This window comes from Ixodes scapularis, unplaced genomic scaffold (assembly GCF_016920785.2).
Source record: "Ixodes scapularis isolate PalLabHiFi unplaced genomic scaffold, ASM1692078v2 PGA_scaffold7__128_contigs__length_106722199, whole genome shotgun sequence".
Taxonomy (NCBI): domain Eukaryota; kingdom Metazoa; phylum Arthropoda; class Arachnida; order Ixodida; family Ixodidae; genus Ixodes; species Ixodes scapularis.
Window position 1 is genome coordinate 33,809,951 of NW_024609882.1, and position 20,770 is coordinate 33,830,720.

Here is a 20,770-nt window from a genome sequence, read left to right on the forward strand (position 1 = left end):
TGGAGCACATATTATTTATTTGAACGACTTGCTTTTAATTAGATAAGTACATCTTCAAAAGCAGCAACACCTGTCCGCGAATACCGTATCATTCAAGCTTTTTTTTTAAAAACAAAGTCGTATGATCTACCAAATAAAAAGTTTTTGAAGAATCCACAAAAATACCAACTACCAAGGCTTTACTTTCGAACTGTGTCAGTGTGTATTCGTTTTGTTTAAATAGTTCCAGTTCAGAGGATTTCCTTTTACGAAGAAAAATTGATATGGGGTTAACAAGTTACATTTTTCGATAAAGTTCGAGAGGCTTGAGTGCAAATATTTTTTAAATACTTCTGAAAAAAACAGGCAGAATAGAAACTGGCCTGTATATTAGAGAGATAGTTTACCTTTCCTTTTTGATAAAGAAGAGTGACGTTTGCTACTTGAATTTTTTTTTTGGAAAAACAGCAGTCGCAGTCGGTGCAATGATATGAACTACGTGCTTCACAGGCTTTATTTGTAAGCCGTCAATATTAAAGCAATTACTATTTTTTTATATTTTTGATAACAGTTATCATATCTTCCTCGGCAACAGGACTCAAAAACATTGATCTGTTATTTTGTAGATTTGCATAATCACAAATGCTAGGCGAGGCACCGCCAGCAACCATACTTGTAAAGAAATCATTAAATGGGTCAGCTAGTTTTCTTCAAGATAATTTTTTTTCATTGCCTTGAAGTTTTGAAAAAAAAGGGACATGTGAGGGACCGCGATGGAGGACTACTTTAAATCTGGACCACAGCACGTCACGCCTACCGTTCTTACCGTTTATTATTGAGGAGTGATATTCCGTTCGCGCAGATCGTAGTTCCTTCGTTATTTGGTTTCCATACTGCTTGAAAATGGTCAAGTCATCGGGTATGCGAGTATTCAAAATAGTCTTATGCAAGTTGTCTTTTATTTTCATTTCTTTACGTAATTCTGACGTGATCCGCGGTTTACGAATTTTTCTACTTTGCCTACGCAGTTTTACAGCGAACTGAGTGGAATATAAATGTTTAGAACTGCTCTAAAAATATTATATGCCTCATTTAGTTCCATTAAATTGCCTTTATAGCTCAAATTTGTATAAGGATTGCATACAAGAAACCATGAAGTGTCATCTCTGTAATTGATTGACCTTAATTATTTAATTGACCTGCTCTCCAGATCGCTATCACAGGATGTTTGTACGTATTCCAGGTATGAAGAAGGACATCGTCCTTTGGTGTAGAAAATATAGGAATTATCCAAAATGTTACGGGCCGTGCCGTCACTCTGGTGCAGGGCTGTGACGTTGAACAAAATTTCCCCTCTTCAGGCGTCCTGCATCAGCGTATATACGTTGCAATTCTTATCAAGAAATTCACTCCCCAGGATGCTCATCGCGTGGTAACAACGTCACTCGTTTGCGCGGAGCCGCGCTGATGTAGACATCCCAGGGGGATAGTGGAGCTTTTGCTCCAACTGCACAAACGCTCCCCCCTTTGCGCGGGATCTCTTTGCGATTCGCGGTATTTTGTTCGCGTCCCCACCTCCGCACCCCCACCTCTCCCAAGAGGCAGCACACATGCTGCGCCTCTTACAAACACACACTTTCCCCCACCGAACACAACTAATACACACTCACCCACACCTCTTTACCAGCCCCGCCTGTCCTGCCTGCGGGGCATTCGACACTCATTACCATTCCCTTTGCGAATGCCCCGCAGACCCATACCCCCCTCTTCCCTCCCCTCACCTCTGGGAGCAGATGTTGCGCGACCCGGAGGAGTCAGCCCAAGCCCTGACCACCTCCCGGGCCCTGGCGATCGCGGCGGCCCTCTGGGCCTCCGCCACCCGCAATACCTGATCCCGGAAAAATAATAAAGTTTCCTCCTTCTCGACACTTTACAGATTTTACTCAGCGAGATTCCAACGGTGGCAACCGATCCCCTAACTTGTAGCTTGGGCAATTCCGCGTGTCGTCCGAGGAACACGAAGGGAGGTTCGATATTCATCAATGCCGTCCACAAGCGGCTGCTCGTACAACTGGTTTTGATTCCACGTCCTTTGTGTTGCGTCCATCCATTCAAGAAGAATCTTTCGCAGGAGGCAGTGCGTCGTCTTCTGCTTCTAGCAGCGCTGCTTCCATGATCGCGTATCGCTAGCTTTTTTATGTGCTTCTCCATATTTCTACTCTCGTCTGCTAGCGCCGTGCCCTATTGTTGAAAGTGCAACCGAGTAATGTGTTTGAAAACACTGACATCTCCCTCTGCTCTCCACCGTTCGTGTGAACGCTTAAGTCGGGGGGTGCGTCCGGCTGGTTCCGTCGATCACTGAGGTCACGCACATCTCTCCATGAAAAGCATTCCTCCTGTGAACACCCCTTCAGTAAAGGTACGATGGCTAGAAGGGGAGATGTCAGAATCGGCACGCGAGAGAAGGAGCAGCCAGTTAGGATGCAGCGGTGCGCTGCCGTCGACACTGAGATGCGTCGTCTGCTGGCTTCCGCTGCGATTCGGGAGCTTCCTTGCTCCACGAGTAAGTATCGGGAGCAATATGCGCTCCTTAAAATAATGGTGAAAATTAAACGACATTGATTTTGGACTTGTGGTTCACGTAACAAAATAATAAACCTGCCGACGCTTTATAGTCGTCATCGTCGTCGTCGTTGTCGGGAACGGCGGAGGGGGAGGCTCTTTTCTCTTCCTTTCTCACACAAACGTACCCATGGATTGTGCATCCGGGAACAAAGCAGTGTGTTTGCCGTTTTGCCATTGCGGTAGCCTGGACGCGAGGAACAATCTTTCCAGAAAGAGTACCGGAAACGAGTACTTCAAGCGACGCGAACGACCCTTTCCTGGCACGGCGTTTGCAATTGGCATCTCAGAGTCGATGACCGCGCCACCTATCGTCGTTGTGATGATAGGACGCACGCTCTGCCTTTACTACGGTGACCCTTCTAGCCACCATAAAAAAGGCTGATATTGCCACGCGCGTCGCCGAGCGAGCGTGTGCGTGGCCTAATGGTTACCGTGCTTGGCAGTCGCGCGGAGGATCTCGGTTCGATTCCAGAGTGCGGAATTATCTTTTATTTACTCTTTCAGCATGGCGACCTCGTAAGTTCGGGAACCTTTCCATCTGCTTAATTTACAAATGTTCTACGCGCCGAACGTTCTAGTCCGAATGTTCCAGAAACCCACGCGTCTACAAAAGGTGCTCTACGCGTGGCAAGCCGAAGTCAGTCTCGCCCCAGCGTTCGATCCTGCTGTTTCGCCGACATCGACGCCTGCGACGCTGGCCTTTCTCTATTTTGTTTTGGGCACAAGTTCGCCTCATTAATCCTTTAGTTTTTTCAGTATTCGTCGCATCATAATTTGTTATTCGTGATATTTTGGTGGAGGTGAGGGTATTGCATTCTATGCCCGTAAAGTGTACCCTTCCTAAGACACCCCGGCCAAATGAGGTGCTCAGCCCCGGAAGGCTACCCTTTGCCTAAGACGCCGAAGCCCGAACAACCCGTAGTACCAGAGATCATCCACCCGAATTTGGTTTCTTGCCCGAGAACCTGAAGTAGAAGATCCCGACGATGACCACTCCGCCCGTCGTCGTCCTGCCCGTCGCTCCGCGGATACCTGCTCCCTTACTTGGCGAGTTCTATGAGGACGTCGAAGACTGGATCAACCAGTACGATTGCGTGGGCCGCCACAATAGGTGAAGTGACAAGCAGAGCCTGCAGAATCTCTATTTCTTGCTTCAAGGTACTGCAAGGCTCTGGTACGAAAACCGCAAACCACGAGAAGCACCCCGGTCTGGCTACATAAAAAGTTAGTTCCGTTTTCCAGGGCCTTATAGTGCCCGGGCTTTACACATCGGATATTGGAAACACCGCTGCACCGCTAACGATCGGACAAAAGAATGTCAGTTGCCATCATTAAAAAATTCAGAAAATACAATATGTAGCCAAGCACGGGCGTTCTAAATCGAAATAAAATTATCCGCTGCATTTTAACTAAAAAATAAGCAGTATCGTCTTTGCAGCAAAGCCGACCTGCGGAAATTGCGTTTTGCCGTTCCGAGAACGTGGCTGCGATTTTGATCACTTGTCAAAGAACATAGAACAACAAGAACAAAAAAAAAAAAAAAAGCGAAAATCGAATCAAGCCAAATGAAATTTCATATGATCGGCAGCAATATTAAAAAAGAAAAAAAGTTAGGGCTCCAATCTACACTGTGAAGGTGGTTGGTCAGCAAAGCTGTGGTATCACCTGCAACGATTGCCTACTGCACTATATACGAAATGCCGCCGCCGGTCGCAGCACGCCGCCGCCTGGGGTATTTCCGTTTCTTTTTCCTTTGCCGCTCCTAGGATTCACGCTGCTCATCGGGAGTCCTAGCTATGCGTGGCCTATTCACCGCGGTGCTGCAGCAACAATGAAATCAGTTGCTCTACTCCGTTTCATCTTACGTTTAAGCGCAGCGGATGTTACGAGCCATCGGAGCCAATAAGAGGCCGTCTGAGTGTCACGTGACCTTAGAGAGGGGGCACAGCGACGCGCGAAAAGCGTATCACAGGCCACGTCCACAGAACGGGATTGGCTAAGGTAGCTCATTGCATCCGCTGCGTTCGGATGTAAGGTTAAACAGGGTAAAGGCGGGCTCTTCTTTTATATATGAAAGGCTAGTGACGCCACTCGCCACGCCGCAAGCTGCCGTCGCCGCGGCAGTTTGGGCAGTAATCTTCACCGGTAATGTATGAGGTGAGCGCTACGTGCTTCCCATTGTTTTCAGGAGCTCCTTATCCTTCATTATATGGTTAAGATACTTCTTTTGTGCTTACCCTTTCTTGTTGCGCTGTATGTTGTATGTTGTGCTGTATGTTGTATGAGCGGTGTTTGCACTTTTCGCTTAAATTTTCTGAAGTATTTTTTTTTTTTCGTGAAAACGCCGACACGAAAGCGCATGCGGGAAGAAGGAACGTGCTTCACATTTTTCGCAGGCGCCGTTATCACCCATTATGCGGTTTGTACTTCACACGAGGGCTTCGAATGACGTCAACCCCTTTCGAAGCAGCTGCAAATCTAATCTTGACTGGAACGCGTGGGAGGGTGTTCCTATTGTTCACACGCGCCTTATCATCCGTCATGTGGTTTTGATGCTTGTTTTGGGGTTTTCTTTGTTGTTGTTTTCTTTATTGAAACGGATACTGAGCTGTATGCTGTATGCCTCATTTCAAAGGAGATATGCTGTTTGGCCTTCAATTGTTCGCCGAGAGTTTTTTGCTTACAACGCCAACGACACAAAAATTTCCTTGGGTGGTAGAGGTATACAGCTTCGCTGTAAAAGTGGCTCCGATTCGGTACTTGAGAACCGAACTAAAAGCGATCACGACGCCGCCATTTCTTTCGCAGCGGCCACTGCGGGAAGCTGCACGGCTGCACGTATTCGTTCAGGTCGAGTCGCGCAAGGGCCGGTGGCGCCATGTAGCAGTGCCATTTCGTAGTAGCTGTATAAATCAACTTTCATGTTTTGACTTGTCGCTAAAAGGCGGCGATGTTATCGTATTTAATTTGGTCTCGGTTGAAGGGGGTGGTCAGGGTTTCAAGGTCGAGTTTCCCAACTGAGTGTTTTAATAAGCAAATGCAGAGCTAAACTAAAAATTACAAGTACATTAATGAAAATAGTGATAGCATCACTTGGCGATAATTTTGGTTATTTCAAATATAAAAGACAGATTCTTACGTGTCAAGAAAATGGTCACTTTCTTTGTGTTATTTTTTTTCTTCGGAAGCCTTTTTTTTTTTAAATCGACAAGTTTGTGTTTTACTTTTTGTTTCAGGACTCCCGTTCGAAAAAAATGCAGGTGAACTCACAAAACACGCACACACACAAGAAACAAAATATATCTACAAGGTGGTTTCGTGAATCGGTAGAGTGATCGTTTTATCTAACCATAAAACCTTGGGCTTGTCGGCGAGGTTATGATGCATTCTTGTCACAACCCTCCTGTCTTTTTTCACCTCAAACAGCGAAATATATTTAATACTGTGGTTAATAAAGTGTTTTTATAGCGTTTATGTATAACAACAGCGCATGCATACATAGGGCAATTTGTTTCCATTAAATCTTTTAGTGAATTTTGTCAGAACGCGCACTTCGCTATGTTGGTAGCACATAACTGACAAAGGTATCGGTGACAACAGACAAGTAAAAAAATACAAACTGCTATGCAACCCTGCACTTGGCGGAAAATCTACAGCGAAACCTCAAAGAGCATACTTGTTCACAAAAAATTACTTGGTGGAACATAACGCGTGGAAGCATGTCTCTCCAATGTAATTTGACAATAGTCAGCACCAACAGAACTAAATAACATGAGTTACTAAAAGTGTGCTAAAAGAAGCAAAAGTAAAATAAAATAGTGTACTATATTGCACATTGTACTGCGCATTAATCAGCAAACGAAATATTGCTGACTGAAACAACAGAAACATATTTTGTAGAAAACATGCGACGTTGTTATTGACTATATTAAAAAAAATAAACAGAAGCAGCAATTTTTATTCTAAAACGCTTGTGAGCTTTATGTGTACGAGTGGTGACATGTATTATTTCAATGTTGGAATGAATTATGAAATTTTCTTGTCAAGCGGATCGTCGCTTTAAAGCGGCACTGCCTTCACATTCACTCCATTCTTGATCCGGAGCACGAGAGGATTCATGTCGATTTTTGGTGGATCCTGGAAAAGAAAAAAAATTAATATCTTATTTGCTCCTTCCACAGTGAAGAATGGGACGTTATTTGTGATTAAAACTTTACTGTTTCACTGACGGGACGATCAATTTTGCTTATCCAATGTCACTCGAAGAAAATAAATAGTTATACTGAATGAAAAAAACAAGAACTGACGATACTGCGGTTACTTATTACGTTTTATTACTTTATCCCGTTTTACTTAATGGGATACTGAACCAAATATTTTAGCGTCCATAAAAAGTGGCGCACGATCTCTACACGCAACGAAATTGACGTCATATTCCTCCCTTCACGCTTAAGATGACAGTGAAATGTATAATATCTGGGAAAAAGGAAAATAAAGACAGGCATTTCATTCCAACAAGTGAAAGCTACGTGCTTTTTAAACCAATTATTCACCTACCGTTTACACCAGATCCCACTGTGGAGATGAAAAACCTGCATTTATTCTCTTTTTCTACAGAGCTCACACATTCCATTGTTACCTTAAGCGTGAAAAGGGGATCCTATAACGTTAATTTCGTTGCGAGTGTTCGCGCACACCGGCGGCTGCTGTCTCGGGGAAAGATCGTGCGCCACTTATTGTGGATACTGAAATGTTTCGTTCGGCAACCCCTTTAAAGGGGTGCCCGGAAACACGAAATCGGGTGAAGGCGAAGATTCTACCTCTCGCATCAAAGTCGACCAGCGAGAAGCGCAATCCGTATCGCGCTCGTGACGTCAATAACTAATGCACGGCCAAGGGCACTGTAGTTGCGAACCTTGCCACTTGGGGACGTCAACGAATGAAAATCTCGTCCACTGGTAACATCCGAGGACTGTACGCCCCATTCCTGCATAACTGGCCCGTACCGTCATTCGCGGTCATGCAGGTCTTTTACGTGTCACGAGCGTTCGGTTCGCCGTGTTAGTTTCACGCCGCAGAAGTAGTAGCTCTAAGGAACCAGTAAGCAGAAATAACCGTCAGTACCCAGCAATGGCGACACCGGCAAGCTGTGTATATAAGGTATTCACTGGGCGCCATATCTGCGCGCGCTACCCACAGGGGGCGGATTGGTATGTTTGGCCTGGTAGAGGTCCCTCATCCTCAGATTAATCTCTTATCTAACGTCTGCAAAGAACGGCGATTTTGATGGTGTGGACTGCACGTTGCGGAAGCACTATGACAAAATTTGAGCCTTTCCACTCTGGTGAAGATGGAAGAGCACCGGAGCTTTAGCTTCTGTTCTCGGCGGTGGCTTTCCAGGCAAGCGATCTGCTCTTCCTTCGCAAGGGAATCCGAAGCGCTCGACGCAGTCGAACTTTAGGCGATAGCGGCCTCGCGACGATGCGGAACCATTCGCGCTGCTGCGCACATCGCCGCTCGTTCCGAACCACTCCTCTTCCTCCGAACAGTGCTTCCTTCGGAAGCACTGTTCGGTCAGTCTATGATCTTGCCACCGTAACGCTCTCCTCCCGAGCGAGCCAATCAGCACGCGGCGCAGAGCGAGAGGCATGAGCGCATGCGCGCGAACTCCCGGCTGCTCGCAGCTGAGTGGGGAGGGCCGCCATCTTCGATCATTCTCCCGGCGGAATGCGTGGGATCGGCATCTAAATCTCGATTATTGCCTTTTATATCGCTGGCTCTGGCAAGAAAATTACATTCTGTTATTCCTCGGTGGGTTAAAAAGCTAATAAATGAAGATTTTTCGGCGTATGGCCACAAACTTTTATTCAGGCGAAAAAGAAGCCGGCCCGTAGCAGACGACGCGTAGCCTCAGCAGCGCTCTTCTCCGACCAGTCTCCGACAGCTTTGCTCAAAAATGGCGGTCGTCTCCTCTCTGCTCCCTTCTTGCTCTCTCGCTCCTTCGGCGCTCTCCTCCCTTTCATTTACTTTTCTCCTCTCCGGCGCCTTCGTCGCCACACCCACTGGCCAAACTCTCCCAATACACGTTTGCAAGTCCGGTCTCGGGGCGCCGCCATCTTCCTCAGTGGGGTGCGCTCTCGTGAGCGGCCATAATCCGATTACGACGCCTTAGCAAGGCTTCGTGATCGGATTATGACTGGTCCAAGCGCACCCCAGACAGGCAAGATGGCGGCGCCCTGAAGCCGGACTTGCAAACGTGTATATACGGCTCTGCTTCCGAAGAAAGGTTACCGCCATCTATGAGCGACGGCGGCAACCAGTTGTCTGGTTGCCGCCGTTGCTCATAGATGGCGGTAGCTGCTCAGAGTTTGGTTTTACAATTTCTTTGTCGGTGGACACGATCCTGGGGAACCTAGCCCTTAACAGCTCCGCTGTAAAAGCGTTAAAAGATACAACGTTGTAAACGCGTTATCGTCCCCCCCAAATCACATTCAGGACTAATTAACTCAACGAGCGAGCCATAGTGCCGCGAACTGGCGCTGCATCTTAGGAACTCATGAAGTGGCGGCATTCAAACTTAGCTTCATAGACTGCCACCAGACGCAATTTTGAATCTGTTAATTCGTTTTAAAATTAGTGTTTTCTTGACTTCTTTGATGGCAACCCAGCAAAACTAGTCTAGGCTAATGTTTCTGGGCCGCCGGCACAATAGAGACCATATCTAAACAAAATGATAAGTGCAAACATTTTTTTTCCTTGAGCACTTCGACGTTTTCCTCATAGTCCCTAATTGGCCCGAAAATTTGCTAAACACACCAACAAACATCGCTGAAAAATAATCGAATATTCGGGAAATCCTTGTTCCGTGATGTTATTGAATTTACAAATTTGGTCCTCACCGTGTTTTTTTAAGGTGAAAGTCTCCACTGACAACAATAAAAAAGTGACATCAGTGGGAGACAGGGTTTCACTCTTTGGACTATAGACTTTGTTCCCAACTGATTAAAATCAGTTTCATAATGTCAAATGAATATGTTGGAAACTCGCTCCCACACCCACGCAGCAGCAGAAAACAAATGCTCGCCATAGTTCATTTTTGGAACGCCCGCGCGACCTGCAAGCCTACCTTCCATTTGACGCTGACACTTTCACTTTTCTGCTTTGGCTTTCTCTTTTGCTTGCTCTAAATTTTTTTGGCTTTTTGTTTTTGGCTTCGCTACTGGGTCAGTGTTCCAGCTAGGCACGTAACCAGGATTTTGATTCGTTTTTTTTTTTTTTTTTTTGGCTCCAAATATGAAATTGATTCAGCTTTGCCAAGAAGTCTGACGATCTCTAGTTTCGTAGGTTGTTCCAGCGACAAATATTTTTCAAGGTTGCAAAATGTATTTAAAATACTTAATACAATAGTGTGAAAAATGTAATTAAGATAGAGTAGCAATTACTTTAGACGAAATGTATTTGCAAGATGCCAAAATACTACCAAAAGTATTTGATATAAATTATCCTGAGTAAACTATTGAAGATATGCACGAATCTGGTTCTAAACGACCTCTTTCTCATAGGTAGTGCGTACATATGATCTCGCAAATATCGCGAGACCTTCGCTCCTGTAAAATTCAGTTCTAGGGCCACTTCACAGACGGCGCCAGTGTGCCAGTGTATTCTCGCATCGTAAGATATAACAATAACTCTGTCGTTAGCAAACGTAAGTGTGTGAATACGGAAAACGCGGTATAGGTGGTGTTAAGAAAGGAGTATTCCCATGGGGGAGGCTTTCGGGGAGGGATGTCCGTGACATCAGTGATCGGCGAAACCAGCTGGACTCGCTCCCCGGTCTTAGCATTACACGAACGGCGGTGAGCGAGAGGGATGTTAGTGTTATCAGACGCATTTAACGGTCGCACTCTCGAGAACAGGGCTCGGTGCGCGCTGACGAGAGTAGAAAAATGGAGGCGTACATAAAACGAGGATACCCGATTACGGCAGCAGCGGTGTTAGATGTAGAAAACAACCAACTGCTTTCTGTTCAAAAAATATATCTTTCTTTGCGTGGATGCAACACAAAGAACGTAAAATTCAAAACGAGTTGCATGAGGAGCGGCCTAAGGACGTCATTGATTAATACCGAAGACTTTTTCGGGTGCCTCAGACGACGTGCGCAACAGCGCTACAGCGTATACACAATCAGAACATCCCGATACCACCACCCGTATTCCGAAGAGCAAAATCTGTTTGCTCCGCGGAATGCCGCAGAGCAAACAAATTTGCTATGCGCTACGGGAACAAAATTTTTCCCGTAGCTCCGAGCAAAGGCGTGACGTTGTTACTTCCTGGGGAACTAAGAGAGGAATATCTCACCCGCGTGAATCATCCTTAATGGTTGTGCGTAAAGATGATCGCGCATGCAGTGAACGCACCTTTTCGGTATTTTCCGTGGGCACAAGGCGGTACTTTCTGAGGATGTGGGCGAAGGTGAAGCGGATCTCCATTTGCGCAAAGCGCATGCCGATGCAGTTGCGAGGTCCCGCACCGAAGGGCTGCCAGGCCAAGGGATTGAACTTGTGCTTGTTCTCGGGAAGGAACCTGCCGAGAGAGAACGGCGGACGCTATTACGTCAAACATTTCGTCCGCTCGCAACATTTGTTTTGGGGTTCGTTCTTGTAATTACCGGAAGGAATTGTATTGCGCATTGCGTTATTGAAAATACTAATTATGATCTTTGCCGTAGTGGATAAGAGCTTATAAAGTTTTATTTGGATCAGGTTAGATTTATTTATTTAAAAACAAACGATTCCAATGTGGGTCTTTGTTGTTCCTTTACTTCTAAAATTTAATTTTCTCGTATATTTTTTTAATTTTATCTTTCTTTTCTGCGTTTGCATTCACCTAAATGCCACACCACGGTGGAACAAAAAAGGTGCCTGAACGGTGCCACCTCACCAGGGAGCAAGTGCGTCAGAGGTTCGCTTTGCATTTCTGGCAAGCGCATTGAGTTTTGCAACGTGACTAGGGGCTCGAAGAATCGTCCTTGTACGAGCGCACGTTTTCAAGCCATGTCGGCGCGGGACTGGGCCTGCGCGAAGGCCCCTAAACAGACAGTGACCCTGCTGGGAAAGGCGCAAAGCTTGAGGAAGATTTTGCGGCCTTGGCTGACCTTGTTTAGACATATTTCTTCTTCCACTGTGCTCTACATTGCTGTTTGCTCACATTTTTCTGACGTCTTTCTCTGTTCATTCTGACATTTTTATGGGACGTTTCTTGCGTTTTAGTTTTATGAATGTCTAATTTTGACCCACTGTGGTATCGGCCAAGGGAAGGCGGCAGAGTACCGGCCCAAGCGCAACCCGCAAAGAACACAGTAGTCCGACTCTATTACTGCATGCTCGGGTTAAGCCGTGCTTCTTTTCTGTTTACAGCGATTACCACGTGTGTACACGAAACCAACGAAACATTCAGCAGAAAAAAAAAGGAAAAAAATTGCCAGACGCTATACTACACTTATGAAGGAAATCAATATATATTCGTTTGTTTTATATTCTGGTGTCGGATTCCTGCAGCCGGCATTGAATGAGCTTGTTATTTCTAAACAGTCTTTCGTTCGCATAAATACCGGTGGGTTACACTGTCTTTAGAAAGAGTGCTAAAGAAAGGCACCTGTCTTCTGTTCCCTTAATCATTGGGCACCCTTCTAGTGTTACTCGAATCCGTAAGAGACGTGTTAACGGTTACCTGTCCGGGTCGAACGTATAAGGGTCTTCCCAGTTATCTTGGTCGTGGTGGATGTAGTCAACGGCGCTCATAACTGCTGTACCGGCGGGAATCTTCAGTTCGCCGTACTGTTTGTCCACGGCAGCTTCCCGAGTCACGAACCTGCGAGGCAATCATGTCTGGGGTTGCCTACGTTGAAATCTTGAATGGGAGGTGTAGCAAACATGACATAAAGTTACGCCACACTCAAGCTGGGTTCATAGAACGCAATCTCTTTGTGCACGCCCCTCAGGAAGTACCGCGCAGTTGGTACTCCAGACATTTATGTTTTATCGTGCGAAGTTTTGTGCGGCAACGCACGGTCGTATATAATTAACACTACCAAGATAACTTATCACCACACGGTCAGGGCGAGGTGCACGGCAGCACCAAGTAAGTGCCACAGGCTGTGCAACCTTGGTGCTTGACGTGACGAGGTTTAAGTGACCATAGACAACCATCTATCTCCCATAATGCGGGAATGTGGTCATAGCGAATCACGTGTTCCTACATTTATGAAAACGGTGCACGAGACGAAGAAAGCTGGAGGGAAGAACTTAGGAAATAACCTCTAGTAAACCTTAGGCCGAGGTCATCCTGTCTAAACACTAGTCACTTTGGTCATTAAAAACCTGCCTGCAGACATTGTTCTAAGCATTAAAAAGCAGACATACTTCGAATATGGTTGATGCGTACCCGCAGATAATTCTCTTATCGTGCCTGCATGGAACATCGCGTCTTCTGTATAGTGTACTGGCCGTGCGAATGGGTCTCTTGACCTACAGTCGACATATTGATAACCGACGAGATCGCTTCGCGAAACGTCGGCTGCAAATCGAAGGCTTCCATAAAGTTCCTTTCAAGTCCTACCATCGGGGGCGTCTTGTCACAATATATAAGTGTTCAGACCCCATAGGTATGTGGTGACCACTGTGTGCTGCGTGTGTAGCGTAGAGCGTTGTGCACAGCTTGTGAAAGGAGGGATTTGAGTAGGGCGTTGTTTGTGATCCGCAGGAAATCACTGAAAGTTGATTTGCCGTGTATAGTGAGCAAAAAGTTTTGTCACTTCACATGCCGTGTGACACGCTATGTGCAAATAGCGATCTTCACGTTACATCGAATCTGGGTGCCAATAGTGTAAATTGCGATATGTTTCAAGAACGGCGGATATGCACGTGTTTTATTTTGTGAATATCATTCAGCACGCGGCAGCAAATTTACCCTGCCAACAACAGTTATTTATACTTACTTACCCAAATATCGGAGGGTACATCCGCATTGTTTCGCACACAACGCAGTGTAGGTACGGCAACTTCTGAATAGTACCATAGGTGATTTCTTCCTGAAGGAAAAAAAAAAAGACCAATAAATATACGCCTCGATTGCAAGATCGGTTACATAATATGTTTCAATTAAACTTTGGTATACTGACGAAAACTTTGCTTTCGACGTAACAGGAGCGCCTTGTCCCGTTTCCTTTCGTCTGTGTCCCTGTATTTTTTCGGCGATTTTTGTTTGTAACAAAATGGTATTAATTAAAACAAAATATACATTATTCGCGTACGAGGCAATTCGCTATATAAAATGAAAAACAAACAAACAAAAAAAGGCGGAAACTTTATTTCTCTAAATGAGTATTAAATTGACCAATGGGTGATGTTAATTTCGTCCGTAAAGAATGTTAATTTTATTTGTACCGGATTTTTGAAGGACCTTGATGGATATTCAACGCTCAGTATTGAGCTCTATCAATCCTATCTATTTCAGCTTCAAAGTGGCACCATCTACTAAACTCAGGTCCATACAATCAGCGGTAGACCAACTAATTCACGACATCCTCACGTGCTGCTTTTCCATTGCCTTAAGCAAAATTTACGAGATAAATATTTATGCGCCAATGAAAGCACTCGAAATGTTTATTGTTGGTGTCCCAAGGCAGCTGCCATAAGGAAAATAGTGCGGAGTACCACACCCGTACTTCACACTGTTTATCGGAAATATGAATCAGAGCGGGGCTCGTTAAGACATGTCACCATGCTCCGAATCAAGCGTCATATCCGGGTCAATAAACGGCAATATTTAGGAACAAAAAAGTAATATCGGCTTTTATGGTTTTTCATTACTTTTTGATCTTCATACATAATGCATATAAATGAAAAAGGACCGATTATGGTCGCAAAATTAGACAAATGCGCATTTGAAGAACGCACGGCAAAGGCATATTTTGAGCCGTTTTTGTTTGTGCGATTCTTCGAATTGTGACTTCGCCCGCCGTGACATAACAATCCTGGCAATCTTATTTCCATTGCAGTCCTCTGCAGCCTCAAATTCTAACAAAAAATATTAGCACAACTTTTTTTGACTCGCCGTTAAAGAGTGTCGCTTCAGATCTATGGTAATGTTCAAACGTGTTCTCTTTATGTAATTTTGGGACACCTTCGCACATTGCACACAAGAATGTCTGTTCTTACTATTGTCATACCAGAACCAAATTTGGCATGTATATATTTAAGCAGTGTGTCGAACCGAAAAAAATACGGGTTCGGTTACGGTTCAGGTTCAGGTAAATTTATTTTGTTCCGGTTCAGTTCCGGTTCGACTAATTCGATCCGCGAACCGGTTCGCGAACCGGTTCGGGGCGCTGAACCGGTTCGCAAACCGGTTCAAAAATTATAAATGACAAATTGCAACATCAAAATAAATTACAAATAAAACATCTGAAATCAGCACATACGAAGCGGGATACATCGTAGTGTAAGGCTCAGGGATTTCTACCAGGAATAGTTTCTTTATGTGCACTCAAAGGTTACCTCACCGACGTTTACGCATTCGGACTTCATCTAACTGGGTCCGACGCAGTAGCTGTAAAATCCGCGACCTCCTTACAAACCCACTTACAAGTAGAACTCGCTAACTATCCCGCCACCTCGGCGTGTAAGCAATTGAAGGAACAGAGGGGAGAAAATACAGCTTTCTTTATTTGAACTAGCCTTCGGTAACTCAAATTAGACCCTTAAAGAAGTTTTCATTAAACAAGATACGGAATATGAAAAACACTTCACCGAACGCAACGCCAGAAGGACGTAATAGGATAAATATTAAAATAGAAGAGTTCGCTGTCTCACAAATATGTTAGCTTCTAATTGCCTACACGAAACCGGATGCATTATTATCAAACTCCACAGCCTTTTCTTTTCTCATTCCGATGGAAGCAAGCTTCAAGAACTCGCGCGTTCTAGAAAAGTGTTATGAAATGAGCACACAGCAGCATTTAGGATTTACGAGATTGTAGGAAAATGAAATCCCGTGACGCAATTTTTTTTTTTTTTTTTTTTTTGCACAGCCTTCCGATTCTTTTTTTTCCGTGCAAGCCGCGACCAGCGCAATACTGGTTCCTATGTCAAGACTCATGGATGCAGCGTTTGTCAAGATTCATGGATGCAGCGTTTATATTCCTAAGACTGAGTGGAGAAGAAAAATATGTAAGCGAGGTGTGTGTCAGTTGACGGCATTTAAAAAACAAATGGCATTGATAGCACATTCATTGTCAACAGCGCGTGGCCGAACCGTTTTGACATAAGCCGGTAACCGTTATTTTTTTTCCGGTTCAGTTCCGGTTCGGGTTCATCGCGATAACAATATAACGGTTCGGGTTCGGGTTGAGTTCCGGAAAAAATACGGGTTCGCTTCCGGTTTTCGGTTCGGTTCGGTTCCGGTTCGACACCCTGACTTTAAGATAGGTAAAATGAAATTGTCAAAGTTAGGCTAGAGTGTATATATAGTTTTTTATTTATACCAAAATCACAAAACTTTTCTTAGCCATTTTAAAATAGCGTTCTTGCGATTTTTATGGACTTCACAATTAAATACGTCTCGCACACATTTTTTTTTGTTGTTCATTACACTTACTGGGTTAAAAGGAGTGAATAAGCTTATTTTACTGGGCTCCGTTAAATGTGGTTTAATCCTCCAGGTGTCCGCAATAACATGTTTTTTTCTGCATGTGCATTTCATCAAAATATAAAAAGTTATATCCAAACTACACCAGATTTATAAAAATCAAGCGCTATAAACAGTTAAAAATAATTCAGTTATCTTAAATAATAAAAGAAGTATGTTTTCCCCTAACGCAAGTTCTCTTAAGATTTTTTTATTATTATTCAGCCACTTTCACAATAACTTTTGAAGTAAGGCACGGGTACCTGTCATATGCCTCAGTGAAAAACGCAATTTTTTCGCCTTAGCACTAGCCTAGCTTTAAAGACACTCTTATCAATTTCGTTGCGCGCTTATTTGTAGTTGTACATGTTTGTATTTCAAAAGCAACTTGATTTCCCTTCATTCTCTAGCAGAAACATTTGTCAACTTTCTTTCGTAACATTAAATGTCAACAAGGTGCGACTGACAGAGAATCTGGCGAAGTCCACACAGAAGACAAAATGTCACGTGGATGACTCTGAGGGAAATTTTCGCTTATAGATTTTCATTCGCGAGAAACAAAATATCGCAGCCGAGGTGCTCTCGATCTGAACGACGCAAAGGTCTTCGTGAGCTTAAATTTGTGTTTTGTCATTTGATGTGCTGTATCAAATGTTTGGTATTTATTGCCAACGTAGAAAAAAGTTCTTACGTCCTCTTCCAGGACTGACAGGAGTTCCCGCCGAACTTTCTCCTGAACCTCGGGGTAGTTCACCAGCATGTGAGTGATGAGAGTCATGGAGTTGCTTGTTGTCTCAAACCTTTTATGCAAAAAAGGTAAAAAAAACTAAAAACCAAACAATAAAAATAACAAAAAAACGTAATCAAGAACATTTGGCTTTTGTTGCACGCTGAGTAGCGGCAGAACGTAGTCCCACTTTTGGTGCTATGCTGCTCAAGTGTTTGTCAAGATCTAGGGTTTAATGTTTATTTCTGTATGTCTACCTGCACTTCCTTGACCTCATGCGTTTTTAGTGCGGTGTACTGCCCCTCTCAAAACAAAATCAATCTCTGTTTTAAACAAATACAACAATAAACAATTAGGAAGAGGAGCACACGAAAAATAGCAGGCGATTGCTTGTTTGTCCTGACTTTGCTGACTGTGTCGCTCTTTGTAAAACGTGTCCCTCCAAATAATGTATGGTGTTTTTCTTCTTCTTTTTTTTTCCTTTTGTTCACTGCAAAAACAAGTATACGCATTGCCAAGCGCTCAGTTTCCGTGCAAAATGTAGAGCTAGCGGCCCGGCCCAGATGTCAACCTTGAAGAACCTTAATGCTATTCGAAAGTTGTGCGTGATTTTCTTAATCTTTGAAAGGGAAAATAATGCCCGCGTTTTGTAATTTACGCCATTCAATCTTACGTGGTGGTGGGATTTGGCGGCCACCATTTTAGCAATAAAATTTTTCGAAAGCCAGTTATAACTTTTGAATAAGAAAGTGGTTCGTTCTGAAACGTTGTCACCTGGTTCGCATCTATTGTGATACGTCTGTGCAGAAACTGAGCGTTCGATAAACCCTAGCTTATTTTCGCGATTATAAAAAAGACACGAAGAAAAAAAAAACACTGTTAAGTCCTTTCTTGTGGCGTCTTTTACATTGCACGGTGAAGGAGGTTGCACGCTTACGTCCAGTGAATATTCACTCACCCGGCTATGAGAACCAGGAAGGCGTTCTGCGTAATATCGTCATCGTCAAGAACTGTTTTGGATGAATAGGTAAGGCCGTTGCTTCCCTCTGAAAAACAAAACAAAGCGTCATTGTGTTTTTAATTCCGCACAACTGACGATGTTATTTATTGGAATTCAAAAAGCTTTCGTTTGGAGTAGACAATGATGGCGACTGATCCGTAAACGTTACAACAGTCCAGCCTTTTGAGCGTAGGTTACGTGATGGTACCTGTCTCTGTATAGGTAGAATTAGCAAGGGATATAACACTTCCAGGGCACCTGAGTACACGCATCCTTTTTAATTAACGGAAGTTCTTTGTCACACAGACAACACATCCACTCGTGTTACAACATTTCCCTTCCAAATGTCTAGCTTAATACACTTTTATCGTACTAAACTTCCTATAGACTTTTTGTCACGTTTTCCAACATACAACTTCCTGAGTGTCAGAATTTCACTGCAATCTTAAATGACAGGGTTCACCAGTGTCTTTCAGTCACCAAATATTAATATGCATCTCTGACGCAATACCGTAGCGCTGGGGCAGTTAACAACGCAGCGCACGCGAAGAGGCTTCACCTCTTGAAAAACTGTTTGCCTACTTATTGTTCATTCCTCGTTTTCGGCAAACAAATGGCGTATGCAAAAACGTGTCTTCAATATAATCAGAAAGTTACGTTCGTTAAAATTAATTGCGTTCGGCCTTCCGAAATTTTGCTCATCCCCCTATACGACCCAAGCAGCTTGTAACTTTAATAAAACAGGCAAAAAATAGATTGACTTACGAATATGGGTCTTAAGTTCGTGTTCATTTTCGTCAGCAGCAGTCAGTTGGTCGGATGTGACACTGCCGACGTCGACTCTCGACTGCTTAGCCTCGATCATCAGTTGCAGGAGGTCTTTCTGCAGTGGAAGCTGCTCACGCCAAAATGAATATTAAAGTACTCTCTTAAAAATTGAACTTTCGACGAATTACGTGTGTTATAGTACGCGAGGGCAGTTGTTGCGGTGGCAACCAACGAAATTCCGAACATGTTTCATTGATATATCAAAATATTTCAAACTCGTGTTTTAACGCTTTATACCACTTTTATTATCTTATTAATATACATCATATAACTTTCAGACATATACAGGGTGTTTCACGAAAGGTGGACAAATTCGATATTGCGCAACAAAAAAAGGCATGTGTAGTGTTGGTCCTCGGCCAGGGGTCTATTTAGGAAAATGATTAAAGTCCGGCATAATTAAGTTTTTAATTATTTTGGCGAAATAAACTTTTTTATGTTGTGTTTAAGGGCATGGTTTCAATTAGAAAATTGCTCAGCATCGTCAAAAAACACCAAATCAACAAATTGCAGAACGATAGAAGGCACGCGAAGCATTTGACGGTTTTCTAAAAAACCGCACATATTCGGCGGGTTTTCAAGATTCCGTCTGCTATCGGAGCGCGTCTCGGCCCCAGCGGCACCGCGCCCCTTGGAGAGAGAGTGCAACCAGCAGCTGCTGCGCACGACGACAAGCACAGCAGAGGTTGGTTGCACTATCTCTCCACGGGGCGCCGTGCCGTCGGGGCTGAGATGCGCTCCGATACCAAACCGAAACTTAAAAACCCGTCGATTTTGTGCGGTTTTTTAGAAAGCCCATGGGGGGGGGGGGGGGGGGGGGGGGCATGGGATTCGGAAGGCCGAGCCCCAACCCCCCCCCCCCCCTCCCCCCCAAAAAAAAAAAAATTGCTTTGCTCTGTATGTTTATACAGCCTTGATGGAGATACGTCACGACGGGTAATCGGTCTCTAACGACTTATTTTTCGCGTGCTCAATATTTCGCGATTTAGGTAAAAGCTGAAGTTTTGAAATAATTCACGGGTTCTAATTTTTGCGACGCGGTGGGATCTCAAGATAGATTACAATGCGTTTCCATTTTCCCAGAATTGTTCGCGGGGCCTATTATTCGCGATCTGTAGGCGATTCGCGAAATTCTCGAAAATTAGGTCCTCGCGAAAATTAAGTCGTTTACAGAATATCGGTGGTTTTATCTCAAATCGGGCAAGCTAAGAGGGCCTAATCTTTAATTTTGACAAAGAAAAGATATGTTTTGGGTTCATTTCTCAAATGAAGGACGGCGCAAACCGCACGTTGCCCAGATTTTTCGTTCTCGAGTTAAGAAGCGCAGAAGCCATAGCGGCAGAAACTAGTATTTTTGCTTTCCGTCGCAGGTCGTATGTTTGACGCCCTCTGCTGCCACTAATGTGTTTCCTTCACCATCATAACGTTTTCCCCTCATTTCATAGATGCTATGAAGATGCCTTGATGTATTCAAATATTTTTAGGAATTTTATTTGTTCTAACAAAAATGTCAAACTCGTCGTTCAGGTCGATTTTAGGTAAACTTTGACAAGTTCTTACTTTGTCTGTACTTGAGGTAATTTTTTTTCTTTCGCTCCGCAATGAGCTCAAACCAAGCCCATTATATATATATTAATATCATTAGGATCTGTTGACTAGCCGCTCCGACAGATTCACGCAACTTTATGAGATATAACAAATGTGTGAAGTCTGAAGCCAATTTTCTCAAAAACACCATTTTTGTCAATTATTATTTTTTTTAAATTATTTTATATAAAATAGTCGACTACGAAAAAAAAAACAATCTACAAATGTAATATTTTGGTTGTATGTCCTCTATTTCAGCCGCAATCGTGTGAAATGTGTGCTCATTTGATTAAAATACAGCAACCTTACCGGCATTGTGAGTCTATACAATATAAAAA

The 20,770-nt window shown here is 43.9% G+C and overlaps 1 protein-coding gene across 1 annotated transcript in view; it reads right to left on the minus strand.

Moving 5' to 3' along the window:
• Nucleotides 1-6,542: 6,542 nt before the first annotated feature.
• The window catches only part of LOC115316272 (thromboxane-A synthase), a 69,901-nt gene continuing 55,673 nt past the window's right edge, over nt 6,543-20,770 (minus strand). Inside the window, exons 9-15 of the mRNA XM_040212176.3 lie at nt 18,783-18,912; nt 17,976-18,063; nt 16,982-17,090; nt 13,605-13,693; nt 12,334-12,474; nt 11,022-11,187; nt 6,543-6,741 (exon numbers count right to left, since the gene is read on the minus strand). Of these exons, the coding sequence (XP_040068110.1) occupies nt 6,664-6,741; nt 11,022-11,187; nt 12,334-12,474; nt 13,605-13,693; nt 16,982-17,090; nt 17,976-18,063; nt 18,783-18,912 (801 nt within the window). The 3' untranslated portion in view covers nt 6,543-6,663. The remainder of the gene's footprint in view (nt 6,742-11,021; nt 11,188-12,333; nt 12,475-13,604; nt 13,694-16,981; nt 17,091-17,975; nt 18,064-18,782; nt 18,913-20,770) is intronic.